Genomic DNA, 17,324 nt, shown 5'->3' with positions numbered 1-17,324 from the left:
TTTCGTATTAAATATATTTCTCTTTCTAATTAATAATTTTATATTTTATTTTTTTCTTTTTAATATTTTATTTTCTCTTTTTAATAATTCTTTCATGATTTAAATAACTTAATACCAGCATAAATATATTATTTTGTTTTATATAATTATACTGTATTAGTTATTAATATTAAGTTTTTATAAGTAACCAATTTTCAAGTTCATTTTGAATAATGGTTCCAAAAATTAAGGTTTAAAATATATTATATTAGTTAATTAATATTGAGGTTTTATAAGAAATGATATTATTGGATGAAGAGTCAAGATTAATTTACAATTAAAATTTCAATAAACTTTAACTTATTAAATATATATGATGTTTACTAAATTACAAGTTTTTTTTCCTTTCTAACCCTTAAAATACAAATGTACTATTGATGTATTCTTAGTGTTTGTGTTAATTTAAACGAGGGGCTTCTTTACCGGTTAAGTATTAAATATGGTTCAGGTCAAAACAGTTTATAATTAGAATGAGTTTCGGTCCATGGGTTGTTTAAAAAAAATAGACATTACAACTTTTTTTAATTGACTTAAAAATTCACAAAAATATAAACACTAGAGACTACATGTTTTGGTTTTTCAGGTGGATGAGACTATGGGAACACAAATGTTAGATATTAACACACTGTTAATCAAATGATATGACTTTATATTTCCTTCTATTATTAAATATTTTAAAAATATAGATTTCTTTAGTGAACGAGTTATACTTGCACCAAAAAATGAGGTCGTTTAAGAAATTAGCTAACATTTGCTATCCATGTTTTCGGGAGATTTAAAATATTACCATTATTCAGATGGTATCTATCTAACGCAAAATGATACATTACAAGAAAGTATTAGTTTCCTGATATTTTAAATCGCCTCAAAATCTAAGGTTGTCAGGTCATGGGTTAATATTCCTGAAAGACGATGTTGAAGTGATGCTGCTTAAGTGGTCTATGCAATGAAACTAAAATACATATGGAAATACAATATGATAACCGTGTTATAGAAGCGGAAATCATATAATTCACACTTTTATTCTTAAAAAGAAAAATCCTACGCCTTTAGATAAAATGATTAATTTCAAAGAATGAAATATTCAATTTGTTTTTGTTTTGCAATGAAGACTAATATAAGCGGTCAGTCACTATAGATAGTTGTTTTGTTTTGGGACAATTTATTTTAACTCATGGCCAGTTATACGTTGCATTATCTATAGTTAAAGCACAAACAATATGAAACTACTAAGTTTTGATATAGAAAGTAAAGTTACAAATAAAACTATAAATATTATGTACAAAGAAATATTTAGGGATTCATGAATTTTCTAATGACTTTTTATTTTCATATTATGTAATATGTAATATATTATACCGTATAACATATCTTTATATTTGTTGAACATAGTTTCTTGTATTTGACATGGTGTTATTCTTTAAATAAATTTATTTATTCCAGCCCGTGTGCTACACGGGTAACTAACCTAGTAGAAATATATTATTAGGTTTAGTTAATAAGAATATTCCGTCAAATCCAAGCTTCCGTAACCATCTCCGCTCATCAAAATTGCAGAATCTCCCACACTGGTTACTTCCCTTTGCTGCCGCCGGCCCAATTGCGCGTCAACCTTGCGCCACCCATCGGGGAAGCATGTTGTGGTGTGCGTGAATAGCGTGGCCATGCCAACCCCTCTCGCGCCCCTGCTCGTGTCTGGTAACACAATCTTAAAAAAACGAAGTATCTTGTATTTATTAGGGTCATTTAAGTATAAAAACATAATTAGATCTAACACATATTTCTGTCTATCACCACAAGAGTAGGCTTTGGCCTTTGGGTGAGAGGTCCAGGGTTCGATTCCTGGCAATGGTGGTATATTGTAAATAGTAGGAGGAAAGCATTAACATTAAAAAAAAAATAATAAAAAATAAAAAAAAGTAGGCTTGAATAATTTGATCAAAATGCACTTTTAGACTTCAAAAGGTTTACAACATGGTCTACAAAACCCCTTTTAGTAAAGAAATGGAAATTTCCACTAAAAATGCTTCGAAATAAAAAAGGAATCATGTACTAATAAAATTTCCTTTTTTATGTTATCCTATCAGTTAGATATTCTTCCATACCAAATTGTCAATGATGTGTCAATGTTTTAGTAGCAGTGACCACAACACTTATATGATAGTAAGAACACATCAAATATGATTCTATTCACACATTCATACTATCAACATATTAGTAATTTATAAACCATTTTTCAAATACCCTATATTTTTTAGAACCATATATTTTTGAATAATTATTGAAAGATTAACAGCACGTAAAAATGTAAAGTTTGATGGGTAGCACAATATAACCTAAACGTAATGATTTATAATTGGTTATGGTGGATGTTAACAAACTCAACATGCATCCACTTTTTTGCCCTCTGATATGTGTAATGATTTATAACAAGGTTTGACTGTGACATCCCTCGATTTCGGGTCAAATTGTATTTATTTTGTATTTGTTTTTATGTTGTAAACCGACCCGATTTATTTCCCGAACATTTCAAATATATAAAATATTGGATTTTATGTTACTAAAACATTCCCGTTTGTCTAATTTGAAAAACCCCTTTACGGATTCGAAAACGGACTTAAAACGCTCAAGATACATCAAAAACGAACTTCCGGACGCGAACCGACGTGCTGACCAGCAGCAGATCAGCAGCAGACCAGCCCCGTCCTTTTTTTTGTTATTGTTTTGTGACTTGTCTTGACCCCTCTTGCATGCAAACCTTGATATCACACCCCATGCTTGACCCTTTCAACCCACCCTATATATACACCCCTATCCCCTTCATTAATCCTTCATTCATCTCTTTCTCTTCCAATTCTCAAGCATTCATAGGTGTTCTTCATATTTTTTTGGCAGTTTGACTTTCCAAAGTCAAACTGACCATAGTCTTATATTATAATCAACTTGTTAACACTTATTTATACTTGAAGATTGTTATACAACATATATATAATAGCACCCTTTGTACCTTCGGTGGGCATTTCTCCTGTCTCGGTCGGTTAAGTGTCCGGCCCATAAGACAAAGCTACATGGAGGACTCGTAGTAGTCCTTGATTATATATATTTTCCGCATCTAACCATCAAACTTGTTATACTTGTTTAACTTCTGCTTATCTTAGTTCTATTTTACATTTTGAGTTCCATGGTTATGGGTTTGTAGAGACTAGCCTCGGTTATTCCGTAAATAGCTTCAAACCGGAAGCCGAACTCTTGTTTACTAGTTTGTTTAAATAGTTGTATAAACATGTTTTATGTAAGATTTGAGTTTCTAAAAACCATTTTAATTAGTTCCATGGTTATGGGTTTGTAAAATCTAACCTCGGTCTTATTCCGAAACAAGATCCGAACCGGAAACTGAACTTTCGTTTAAAGACTTTGTTGTTGACTTTTTGTATGTAAGACTTTGGTATTATTATTTATAAATTATTTTACAAGTTCTATGATGTTTGGACATGTGGTAACCATTCTTGGCCTTATTCCAAGATAAAAACCGAACCAAACCAAACTAAACCAAGTTTACTCGTTTAAGACACACAAGCGTGTTTTTAACCATTAAAGCTTATATACTTCTTTAAAAATACTTTATAAACTGATTTTAATTATTTTCACAAAGTACTCGGAATGTTGAATCCAACTTGATCCTATAACAAAGTTTGGACCGACTAAACCGAACACTCGCTTAACGGACGTTGTTAGTTCTAAAACAATAAGAACTACATACTTGGTTAAGTCTCTTTAAGATTTATTGAGTTATCTCATACATTTATTATTTTGGGAAAGTTGACTTTGGGTTTGGTCAAGTCACCAAGACCAGAACCAACTACCCGAACACTCGTTAAAACCCGTTTTAGTATCTATATTATAAAGGGACTTGCTTTCTTGTATTTTTACCCACCTTATTACTTAACATAGGTTGAGTAAAATTAAGGGCTAGATACTTTAACCCGGTTTCGAGCAAACTTACATTTTTAAATGACTATTATTATAATTTCTTAAATATTTACATTTTAAACCTTAAACTTTAAATTGTTTACATTTCTTATCATTTATTTTCGTTTAAAGACTTCCAAGACAACTTTTCTAATACAAGACTTCTTCTCCTTTAGGCTTCGTTCGTTAAACTCATTGTTCCGGTTAATCTCCAAATCATCAAATCTTTCAAGTTTATTACTTGAACGTGAGTACTTTCATCCCCCGTTTTCACTCTTTTATATTTTGGGGGTGACATTGCAAACTTATTCAAATCCAAATGATTTATACTTGAGTCTTAAACCACAAACTTTATTGTATACTTTACTTAAATAAATGCTCGATTTGGTGTTATATGCTTATATGCTTAAGTGCTAATGTGTTTACCGCTTTTGGATGGTTGATTCATAAATCCGAGTATATCTGGCATCCCCTTATAAAAAGGTGTCGTTAATGTATTCTTATTAACGATTTCATACAAAATCCGAGTATATTTGGCATCCCCTTATAGAAAGGTGTCGTTAATGTATTCTTATTAACGATTTCATATAAAATCCGAGTATATTTGGCATCCCCTTATAGAAAGGTGTCGTTAATGTATTCTTATTAACGATTTTCATTTATCTAAATTGTTGCTATTATTTATTGTTTTGTATACAAGTCGTGGAATTTCATATTATATATCTATTGTTCAAAAACTATGAAATTGCTCACCAACCTTTGTGTTGACAAAATCTATTTATGCAATGTTACAGGTTTGACTTTATGTTGACTCGAGGACTTGAAGAAAAAACGTTATCGAGACTATTAGGATATTAGCAAAACGAACAATATATTATTTACTATGATTTGAATTCAGTTATTATATGAACAAATTATGTGACTCTTTGTGTTTTTATGAATTTAAATGAGTTGATTAAATATTGTCACTTAATAGTGTCGTGTGCGATGAACAATCGGTTGCGCCCCAACGTTTCCGTCATGGTCGGGGTGTGACATTGACCCTGCGTTGCCGGGGCTGTCGATTTAAATAGTCAACAATGGACGACAATTGTTAAAGCCACTGTGACTCCAACCCCACCAAGGACGGTATCCGACTATGCTAGATGATCATACAGCTGAAACGTAAATTAAAATAAGCATGTCCTAACCGTATATTCGGAATTTAAGAAAACATAGTATTTTAAAATTTGTAAGAGAAAATAATATATGTTAAAAATTAATTATGAAAATAAAAAGGATATTAAAATCAAACTTGAAAATGAATATAATTAATTTTGAAAATGAATGATTGCAATAGAGAGGTGTCTAATTTAAAAATCAGTTAAGTACTGGTGAAAAAGCTTTGAACATGCGTGAAAAACTACTTGGTTTATTTATTACATTATTTCATGAATAGTGTTTATTGTGAGATAACAATCATTTGTTTTTTAATATATATATATATATATATATATATAGGGGAGATTTCAAATAAGAACACCTTTGAGTTTTAAGAACTCGAAAGAACTCAGTGTAACGATTTTTTTTCTCGAATTTTTTTTACACATGCGTAATATATGTAGGTTACATACACGTAAAAAAATTACATAATTTTTTACGCACCGAGTCGATTTTTTACACTTGTGTAACGGACGTAAAAGTTAGTGTAACCACTTACATTTTTATTCTCTCTCCTAGTTTGACTTTTTTGTCAGATTCAATCTCAACCACATATTCCTATCCATTTAATTAAATGTGTGGCCTAGAATAAAGTTCTTAAGTTCTTAAAACTCAACATGGTTCTCAATATATATATATATATATATATAGGATCATGTAAGAACCTTTTGGGAATTGAGAACTATGAGAACCATTTTGGACCACAAAAAAACCCAAAAATAAAAAAAATCATAAAACAAAAAAAAACACAAAAATAAAAAAGTAAAAAAACCAAAGTTCTTATTTATCATCCCGGTTTCTAAAAAAAAACGTAAAAAAAATTCTCGGTTAAGCTAAATTATACATATACATATATGTATAATATGTACATATATGTACACACATGTTTTTTTTTCTATACATATATGTATAATTTAAGGTAAATGATAATGTACATATATATACATTACATAACTAGAGATTAAATGAAAGTATACATATGTGTATAGGTATAATACGAATTAAAAAGAAAAAAAATCGATTTTTTTTATTATACATATATGTATAATATGTACACATGTTTTTTCCTATACATATATGTATAATTTAAGGTAAATGATAATGTACATATGTGTATATTACGTAACTAGAGAGTAAATGAAAGTATACATATGTGTATAGGTATAATATGAATTAAAAAAAAAAAAAAACATTTTGGTTTTTTTTTAATGAAACCGGAATGAAATATAAGAATATTAGTTTTTTTACTTTTTTAAAATCTTCGGTTTTGTTTGTTTTATAATTTTTAAAATATTTTTTAGAGGGTTTTTTTTCTTAATTTGCCAATGGTTCTCAAAGTTCTTAATTTGCCAATGGTTCTCTTAGAATCCTTACCCTATATATATATATATAATGGTTATGGTGGATGTTAGCAAACTCACCATACATCTACTTTACGGCCTCCTATAAAGAGTTATTCTTCACTAGTCTTCTTTCTAAGTTAATCATTGTTGTAAAAATTTCTGTTGGACGTAAATTTTTGTAGAGCCGACTCATTGAGCCTATGATGGGTTTGTTTTTTATTTATCAAGTTGAGTCCATAACTTGGTTTATATTATTTAAATTACTTGATACAAGTCGAGCCAATGACTTGGACAACAAAGAATTTATTTTGTAATTAATTATTATTTAGATTTGTTTTTATTAATTAGTATTTGAATATGATTATAGTTTTTGTTTTCTGGTCTAGTTGGGTTTTCAAATCTAAATTAGTATAAATACCCGAGCTTGTGGGTTCATTAAGAGAATTGTGAATTGTAATTTTTGAGTTAATGAAAATTATAGAAATCGAGCTTATGATCTAAATTCATTTTTTATGTTCATCGATTCTGATTACCAAACTTCAATTTCTTTTTAGGAGGGTGATGATTATCATAACTTCTTCCTTGTTTTAACAATGTAAAAAGTACCTACCTCAGTCTTCTCACTTTCAAGGAAGTTATCACCTATATGTCTTCTCACTAGTCTATGGGTTGATCAAGTTTACACTTTTCACTTAGATAATGATTACCACTTACATGTAAAAATGTTTTATAATGAATGTTACTACTCATGAAACTTACACTTTTTCTATTTTGAACCTTTAAATCTTGATCGATCAAAATGATGAAATGAAGAGTGTAGATCATTAGAAAGAATTAAGAATATGAGTTTTTGGGTTTGCAAAAAGTTATTTAAAAGAGTAGGTAAGAAGTCTCTTGATATCGACGAGTGAGAAGGGGACTTAAAGAAAACTAGGTGGTGGTTACATTATTAAACATGATTACGTTTATCATTCTCATAAAGACAGAAATGAACATGAGGTACGATAATAAATTGGTTTTTAGTAGTAACATGCTTCCTTTCTTTGTAACGTGGTTAAAAAAATTCTTTTTTTCTTTCATGTGTGATACATTAAGCATACGTAGGCAAAAGAGTATACATCACCAAAAGTGCATCATATGTTTAATCATTTAACATATGATAAGTAGTCTAATGCCTTAGGTAAGAAGGTTAATGTGTTATTTATAGTTAATGTATTTGAATAAGTAACCAAATTGCTTCAAAATATAAATTGGTGTAACGTATACAAATTGTGATTAAGCATGGCACACTTAGTGTCATTCTTAAAATGATTGTATGCAGATTTAAAATTTACTTGTAACAAAGCAAATGAACTTGTTACTTGAAAGGATGGAAATTGGCATGCCTTATAAGTTATAGTCGTAAGGGCTAATAGTGTCATAAGGTGTCGATAGGAGTAAGGACCATTCTACTGAACTTGAAAGTCATGTTGGATATCACCTTGGCGTGTGATAGCATATACATCAACTAATAAACGATTGTCACCAGTCACTGATGCAACTATTATGCACCCATTACATTTAACCCATTAGACTACCACGTACCCATTACGCTTAACCCATCAAATTTGAAGGTCGTAGGTATGAGGTATACCCATATTTTTGTCTTAAATTTTTAAAAGTTCTCTAAGTTGTGTAAAGAGTGTTTAAATGACTTTATCTCTGCCATTAAGCTACCTACCTCAAAAGTCAGGATTATTACTTTTTAAGATCATATATGCTAGTGCATATATGCTAGGGGTAGACTAGGACTAAATTGTACGAGTATATATGCTCATACGCATGGATAGCTCACATATATATGAACGCGTATGCGTATACGGGGTTTGCCTATAAATAGGCATCCATGTGTATAGGCTCATTATGAGTGTTTATAGTGTGTTTCTAAGAGTGTGTTCTCTCTAGTGATAGACACCAAGGGGTGCACACCCTGATGGATCAAGCCTAACTGTATGTATGTGATTGTAATCATTCGGTTATGAACTTATAATCAATCCAATCTAATCATTTGGTTATCTTAATTGTTCTCATCATATGCTCGATCATATCACACACTCATCCGTCTCTATACGTTTGTATCACCTTGCAACTATACGATCCTAGCTCCAAACGTTTTTACTATATGCTCGATCCTCAGTCCGCAGTTGGATTGTCAAACACAAAGGCAACAACAAACACCAACTAAAACTTCATTAGGATTCCAAGCTTCCATATAAGCTATACAAGAACTAATGACTTGAATGAAAAGAACACATTAAATGCATATTTATTAACATATACATAATTGTTAAACTTTTACACCACAGTACATTACAAATACCCGGTCATAGAAAATTGACCATGGTCAAACCACGCCTTTTCTTACGGACATGCATGCATATATCTACAAAACGGGTTGTGATCGACTAAATAAAATATGAAACCCTCAACGGGGAGCTTCAAGAGCCCACAAAAACTAATCTAAAATAATAACAGCAAAATGATTTTATGACACCTTATAATCCTGCAAATTATTAACCATCCTACAATCTTTCACCAGAAAACTGTAAAGTAGATTTTTGGAAGAATTGTTTCTCTACAAAATTTTGTAGCTTCATTTTGGAGGTTAGGTTGTGAGCTTGTATCGATCAACAACACGCACGTATGTACTCTTTTAATCTGCGAAGATTTTGCATGCATGGTTATGGATTTACCTAATGAAGGAAAGGGTGTTTGGATACGCGTTTTGAAACATAAAAAGTTGATTATTTGCGAATCAATTGACAAGTAGTTCCAAAACTCGAATCCAAACACCCGCACTGCATCTGAAAATGCTATTTAAACATTTCTTTTATATTCCTTTTCTTTTTTTTTCTTTTCTTTTTTTAACATGGAATCGGACCATTAAAATGATTGGCTTGAAAAAAGACAGAACATTTTACCTTTTTAAGTAATAAAGAGTGTATGAAAAAACTTATTAAAAAATTAAGGGCACGAAATAGGTTAAATTAATAATCTATACGTATTAAAACGAAAAGTACTTTATGTATTATAATTGTTAGATTCATAAAAAGAATATTTTATTAAAAAATATTTTTTATAAACATATTGGCTGGTTCCAAACTATAAACCGAATCGTATTACTCCTAACCTGGCCGACCGGACCGATTTAGCGTGGTTTATATGGTGTCATCATATACTAATTAAAGATTAAACATAATAACTTACAATTTGTTTAAGCTGTTCCAGTAATCAATTTCTCCCGTTGATCAAGTTTTTTAACCTTTAGCAGGCCAAAGAGAACTTGGAAGCCAAAAAATGCACAAAAGAAATATGATATCATAGCAGGACCCTGAAAGGTGCAAAAAGAGCCAAAAGTAGTTTGATAATTAAAAATCAAAGTCCCAACATTTTTATAAAATCTAAAATAAAATATAAATTTGGTGCTTACTTTTAACGAATTGACATAGAAAATAGTTGCCAGGTTGACTAGGCTTCCAGCAGCTACAGCCTGTCAAATTAGATCACAAATGGAAACAGAAAATAAGTAAGTCAAAATTAGGAGATATATTGGAATTTTAATATTCCCATCTGATTTAGCATACACACCACCTGCTTTTAAGTTTCAAATTCACCCCTTATACCATAAAGAATATCATCTTTAACACATTTAAGTTTTCAATAATATTTCATTTATCATAAAATTTTATTTTTCTCTAACAACTTTTCTTTGAAACTTTAAAAAAGAAAAAAAAATTCTAAAAACGAAATTATGTTTAAATTTTTTTTCTTAACATTCCGAGATAAATTTTATTGAAAACAAAGTTGTATTTAGAATTAAGTTTTTTTTTCCTTTTTTTTAAACAACCTTTTACAAGTGCGTTGATAGATCAGATTGTAGATATACACGTACAAAATTTCCTCCGCATCGTGTGGGCCAACTTCAGCAATGCTTATTTTTTCTCAACATTCCGATATAAATTTTATTGATCACGAGATTTATTCAAAATAAAGTATTTTTTGATATTGTAAACGACTTTGGCACATGATTTGATAGGTCAGATTGTAGACATACATATTCAAAATTCCCACCACATCACGCGGGGCAACTCCAACTAACATATTAAAATAGTGTTACAAAAACTAAATCATTCAAATATAGTAATAAGATAATTTTCTTAAATAGAACTTACACTTCCAATGGTTTTCTGAACAGCAGCAACGCGTTGAAAAGACCTCTCAGACTCCAACGCTCGAACTCTTAACTTCAAATCCCCTTGTTCCTGAAGTGAATTAGTAAAAAAAAGGTTTATTGGATTTTAATAATCCCTATTGACCGATAATAATCCCTATTCATTTTATCACCACTGGCAGTCCCAAATTTAAAAAGTTGGCCCTCAATGGTCCCCTGTTAAAAATGACTTAATGGCGTTATACTTTTTTCCGAATTTCAAACTAATGTTTTAGGGCTTTTGATCGGAAGGAGGATACAAGTCGATTGATGTAAAACTTAGGTCGAAATGGTGATCCAGACGACTTGATTTTTGTTAATTGTAAGTTCAAACACCCGAATTGAAGCATTGTTTCGTCGTTTTGAAGCACCGTTTCGAACGAAGTTTTACATCAATTGACTCGTATCCTCCTTCCGATCAAAAGCCCTAAAACATTAGTTTGAAATTCGGAAAAAAGTATAACTCCGTTAAGTCATTTTTAACGGGGGACCATTGGGGGCCAACTTTTTTAAATTTGGGACCGCTAGTGGTGATAAAATGAATAGGGATTATTATCGGCCAATACCAGTCAATAGGGATTATTAAAGTCCAATAAACCTAAAAAAAAAGATTTTTCTTTTTCTAAATTTTATCAATCATGTCAACTAGTCTAAATCTATTTTCTTTTTAGAACGGGGACTTTTTTTTATTTAGGTTACCGCACTCTCCAAATTTGGAGAGCTCCGATGCCTCACTCTGGCCAAACTATGTTGGCTTAACTGGGTTTGGCTTGGGCCTTCCCACGGGACCATATCGCCGACTGCCACTTGAAAGTCGTGCCACCACAAGAGTAGAACTCTCTGGCGTAACACACGGTGGGACGAAAACCCGGGTGGCTTAAGGTCGAAGGGACAACCTTTGCACAAGGCTTAGTTCAAATCCTTCATTGCCAATATACACCCAAAAGTGAAGTGGGATTCGAACTTGAGTCTCCACCGGAGAACCCAAGCCTCTTACCACTAGGCCACAAGTGAGGGATGGCCTAAATCTACTTTATACACACACACACACACTAATGATATATTTAGTTATTTACCAATCGCTCGATAATTCCAACAAGTTTCTCAACCCTGTCGGCTTGTCTAAATAAGTTATAGAATGCTTGTGATTGTCTATCCAGTCTCTTTCTGAAGTCCTGAAATACAAAGAATAATAATTAAATTAGTTGTTTAATGCCAAAAGATTAAACATAAGTATATAACAAACGGTTTAAATATTAAACCTTTATGACCACTTCAGCACCAGCTTCACGAAACCTTAGCAGTTCTAGAGCATAGCTAGAAACATAAAAAATACACTTTGGTCAACTTTCAGCCTGCTTGACCAGTTAATAAGTAAATGGGTCAAATTTACACTCACGGTTTAGCGATTTCAGTGATATCAAAACGGGGATCAAGACCCTTCCCAATGCCATCTAACACTGTACCATTTAAGAAACACGAAATGAGATTTGTCACTAAAACCATAATTATTAATAATATTTTGTATCAAGTACCTGAAAATGCTCTAACAACAAAGGTAAAAGTGGCGGGAAATCGGAATGGTTGATCTGCTGCAATAGACAATAAATCCTCCCCTGGAATTTTGAAAAAAATGCAGTTACCAATATTATACTATCTTAGTAAATCATCTAATATTTGCTAAACATATATTATCTAATGAATGTGACATTATGCAAAAGCACATAAAGTAACATGAAAACAGATATTGCAGAAAGCAATGATAGAAGTGAATACCAATTGCAGCTAAACGCTCCTTTTTCTTCTCGATTTTTTCCTCTTTGGTCAATTGCTTCTTAAATCCAAGTTCTGCAGTTGCCATCTCTCTTTCTTTTCGTTGTGCTGCCAGACGTTCTTCAAAGCTGTAAAAGTGTAGGTTATATATCACCATAGGACATAGGTGATAGAATATATATATATATATATAAACTAAAAAGAGAAGCTAAGTACAGGGTTTAAAAATAACCTGTTAAGGAAGAATAGTGCAGTTCTTCTGACAGCTGTCATGTCTCCAGTAGGCACAAGAACACCCATTTGAACCATTGCTTGAAGAACCTGCATCATAAAACAATTATAAAAAGGTAATCTTTAGTAACACCATTCTTACAAAAACTGAAACAAAGAGAATAATTCGAAGGGATCCATCTACCTTATTTGGATCTTTCTCATATACTCCATAGAAAACTTCCAACAAACCTTCTCTGATGTTCGGGCTTATGCTGAAAGAAGTTTAACTCATGAGTCGGTATTATAAAGCAAATCTTGTATAATGTTAATAAAATGATTATTCATTATTACCTTCCCATCATTCCAAAATCATAAAATATCAGCCTTCCACCATTCACATCATCAACAGCTATATTACCAGGATGCTGAATCAAACAAGGAGACGATTTTAATCATACTCTGCATTTGAGTTGTACGTATTCAATATTCTAAGCATATAAAAAAATTTAGAGTAAATTACACTTTCTTCCCAATGGTTTGGCCAGAATTGCCACTTTCATCATTTTCTTTTACTTTTCTGCTTGGGAGACATTGTGGTTACCAAGTTTTGCGTAAATGTTTTAGTAAGGGTATTTTTGTCATTTAGCAAAATATATCACAAACTATAACAGAGTTAGCCAAGTGGATTGAAATGGCTAATACTTGAAACCTCAATGTCAAAATGATGAAAGTGGCAATTCTGGTCAAACCACAGGGACAACTGTAATTTACTCTATAGTTATTAACAGACTTATTTATTGTCCATTAGACATGGGCTCTTGTGATTTCACAACCAGGGTTCAAGAGACCGTGAAGGCTGATGTTTTTAAGCTTCATAAAATTATTCTGCTAATTCACATATGGTAAAAATACATGCATATGCCAGCTGGCATTAAAATCTGGATAAATATAGAAATAAACTTACAGGGTCAGCATGGAAGAAACCATGAGACAGTATCTGTTCCAAATATGATTCAACAGCATACCTACCCAGCCTGTGAACCATACATATTAAAAAACATGTTTTGATTGATCAAAAGAAACCAAGAAGTGGACAAAAATATTTTTATACTTTTTTCTTGCATGACCTAATGGTCTAGTGGTATGGTGTCCACCCTTCCCAAATGGAGGTGGTGGGTTCAAATCCTTGCAAGTGCAAGCTTAGGGAGATTTTAGGTAGAAAAAAAAAATTGCTGTTAAGAAAGTACTATCATATAACACTTACCTTTTACGATCAACACCTAATTGATCTAAAGCTTGTATCCTGTTGATCTTGATTCCTGGGACATACTCCATTGTAAGAACCTACATTTGAATCAACTTATTAAGCTAAATGGAATTTTCAAAAAATTGATAATATATAGGATTAAGTTTCATATTAACCTGTGGGGTGGTGTATTCCCAATATATATTTGGGACTTTTACATACTCAAGATCTTTAAAGTTGTTTGCAAACAACTCTGCATTTGCAGCTTCTTTTGTGTAATCAATCTCCTGAAGGAAACAAATAAACACTCTTTAACAAAAACATCATATGTCAACATAACGGTCATTTTTAAAACATTTGGAGTGGAAACACATTACCTGATACAAGACATTAGCACATTCGTCATAAATGGCAACCCAATCCCTTTTTGCACCATCAGATTTGGGGTCAAGTTTCTGAAGATTCTCTGCTATTACCTGAAAGATGGAAAATGTTGCTATATAATGTTAATATCATAAATTAAATGAAATGTGATGTGATAAGGAAGAATAACAAAGATTCAACTAACCCTTAGATTTTTAAGATCAATATCAAAAAGATCCTTGAGACCCGGTCTTTGTACTTTAACAACCAGTTCTTGGCCCTTTAATCGTGCTCGATGTACCTGACCTGCATTAGATATATGTAACCAGCTGGAATTAGATTTAGGCATGCAAACGAACTGAATTGGTGGGAAGTTGTTTATAATCATTCATTTAATTAAACAAACAAACATGAACACATGCTACGTCCGCTCATTTATGTTCACACATTTGTATTTATTCACTTATATCCGGTCTTTTCTTGTAGTTTAGACATTTAAATTATTTATTACTAACATTAATTTAAAATCAATTTGATTTTCATGTTTTAAAGCGCTTAAGTCCAATTCAAAGTCAGTTTGATAGCTTTGTTTAGTTTTAAAATGATGGATATAACTGTAAAGATGATGGTACTTTACACTTTAATTTGGATACTCACATTTACTTTTAGTTGGTGTTGGTTTGTATTCAGTTATGCTTGTATGTTTATCTTCAGTGGCCATTTGAGTTAATGCACCGTTCATTTAGAATATTAACCAACAAACAACATGAACAAGCTCATTTTCTTTAGGAATGCACATGAGAAAGAAAATCCGTTTGTTCAACGTACATGTTTGCTCATTTGTTCGGTTAAAGTTATATAAATGAACACAAACACAAACACAAACGCAAACAAGTCTTGTTCGTGTGCATTCAGTTCGTTTAATGGTTGACTAAAAATTAACATAAGTTTTGTCAACGGCATTAACAGTTAAAAATAACTTTTGATTACCAAGACTCGCAGCAGCTATTGGCTCAAAATCAAAGTAATCAAATACTTCATTAACAGGAGCTCCAAGCTCTTCTTCAATAATGGAAACAGCAGTCTCTGATGGAAATGGAGGAACTTGATCCTTTTCAATCACATATTCAAGCAAAAGTTTATACAAATCACTTGACAAAAGTCATTAATAACAAATAAGACATTAACATTGTATGAGAGAACATACCTGAAGTTCTGATAATTGGTCAACATATTCTTGGGCAAGAATGTCTACTCGTGTTGAGAACTGCTGCCCAATTTTAATGAATGTGGGTCCCAGTCTCAAAATACTCTCCTTTAACCACTTGGCTAGGGTTTTACGTCTTTGAACTTTCTTCTGTTCTGTCATTCCACCTGCACACAATTTGATCACAATATTATCATCTCCTAAAGTCATCAAAAATTTTTATTTGTAACTAAAGGGAGAAACAGAAATCGTAATATGCTATAAAAGATGGACAAATAAACTGTCATGCAACTGGCAACTTACCGCGATATGCAAATTTCTGATTGTTGAACCAGGCTTTAAAAAGAAATGATAGAACAAAGCCCCATATTTCACAAGTCCTTTGAATGGTTGAATATGTTTTGAACCTATTCCACCGACCACCAGGAGCAACCGATACCTACAACAGTGAAGCTTCTGTTAGGAGTGTTAAAGGGCTAACAATAACTGCTTATTAGAGATTTTTAATACCATAGCACACGTAAATGGTATTTAACTTTGACAGATCACATTCTTAACATCACAGTTACCATTCTAGGCACTAAATATCATCACACTTGCAAGCAAGCCACTCAACAATGTATCTATAGATAAGAGTTTCATTACATAACACTAAATGATTGCAAGAACATAAAGAACAAACATTAATCGTTCCTTCTCTGTTCTCGCAAAAAACTGTATTACGAAACCATCCCCCCTATCTATAGTCTTGCTATCTTCTAGCTTCTTATTTGTACACTAACAAATGATCGATTTCAATTCCTGCATACTCACTGTCATGTTTCTATTACAAATAAGTAAATAACCTTTAATCACATTCCATAAGTAACCATTCCCCAAATTCGTATATTAGCATAATGCCACTAAATACAACAACCATTATCCTGATCATAAAACTCAACAGAAACATTGCAGCATTATGGTACGGAGTCGGCCGTCCCCTATGAAAAACCTTTTTTAGTACCATTATTATAGTTTAAAAATACCGACAGACCGACCGACCCCTACGACTATTAAGAAAACTTCCTACCTCAACCTTGCACCTTCCGCTCCGCTTAAACCACGCCTCCTCTTGACCGATCTCCTCAATCGTCTTCTTCTTCTTATTCTTCTCCTCCACGTCATCATCTTCCCCAATCGTAACCCTAATTCCTCCATTTCCATTTCCATTACCATTACCATTAACATACTTCACCAGAGTCTCATCCTCACCAACAACACTCCCGTTCTCAACGCCATTAACATACTTATTATTACTATAGCTTCCATTACCTCCCAAATCAACCAGAACCACTTCCTCGCTCCGAACCGCTCGAATCCGAATCCGAATTGGATCTCTAACAGCAACCGCACGATTCAGCTTACGTCTGGAAACTGAGAACAGAAGCTTGTTTGATGAAACGTCTGGACGGAGGAAGAAAGAAGATGATGACGATGCAGAGCAACATGATGCTGCCATGTGTTAAGGTGGTGTTGAATAATAATTAATTTAATTCTGCAGAGTGGAAAAAGAAGAAGCCATGGGAGAAGTGAAGTATAATGTGGTGAAGGAGGTGACACGTCAGCAAGGGGAAGATGAGGAGAGTGGAGGCTGTGATTGGATGATGGGATTTCAAGGTAATGACAGCCTCAACTCACATTACATTGCTCTTTTTCTTGTCTCCATGGGATTACTTTTTTATT

The 17,324-nt window shown here is 32.2% G+C and overlaps 1 protein-coding gene across 1 annotated transcript; it reads right to left on the bottom strand.

Annotated features, from left to right (window-relative positions):
- Nucleotides 1-9,797: 9,797 nt before the first annotated feature.
- LOC143538158 (protein ACTIVITY OF BC1 COMPLEX KINASE 8, chloroplastic-like) lies at nt 9,798-17,100 on the bottom strand. The gene is made up of 20 exons (XM_077031772.1): nt 16,672-17,100; nt 15,906-16,041; nt 15,603-15,769; nt 15,386-15,506; nt 14,601-14,701; nt 14,410-14,508; nt 14,209-14,319; nt 14,051-14,130; nt 13,751-13,820; nt 13,138-13,211; nt 12,989-13,058; nt 12,806-12,894; nt 12,577-12,701; nt 12,336-12,416; nt 12,200-12,260; nt 12,063-12,117; nt 11,877-11,975; nt 10,763-10,852; nt 10,021-10,080; nt 9,798-9,921 (listed from the first exon to the last, which is right to left on the bottom strand). The coding sequence occupies exons 1-20, from the start codon at nt 17,098-17,100 to the stop codon at nt 9,805-9,807; spliced, it is 2,235 nt and encodes a 744-aa protein (XP_076887887.1). The 3' UTR covers nt 9,798-9,804.
- Between the last annotated feature and the right edge of the window lie 224 nt (nt 17,101-17,324).

This window comes from Bidens hawaiensis, unplaced genomic scaffold (genome assembly GCF_021521415.1).
Source record: "Bidens hawaiensis isolate Kalapana, Puna unplaced genomic scaffold, B.hawaiensis_p1.1 tig00011475_1, whole genome shotgun sequence".
Taxonomy (NCBI): Eukaryota; Viridiplantae; Streptophyta; class Magnoliopsida; order Asterales; family Asteraceae; genus Bidens; species Bidens hawaiensis.
The sequence above is the reverse complement of the archived record's forward strand: the minus strand, read 5'-3'. Positions and strand labels throughout refer to the sequence as shown.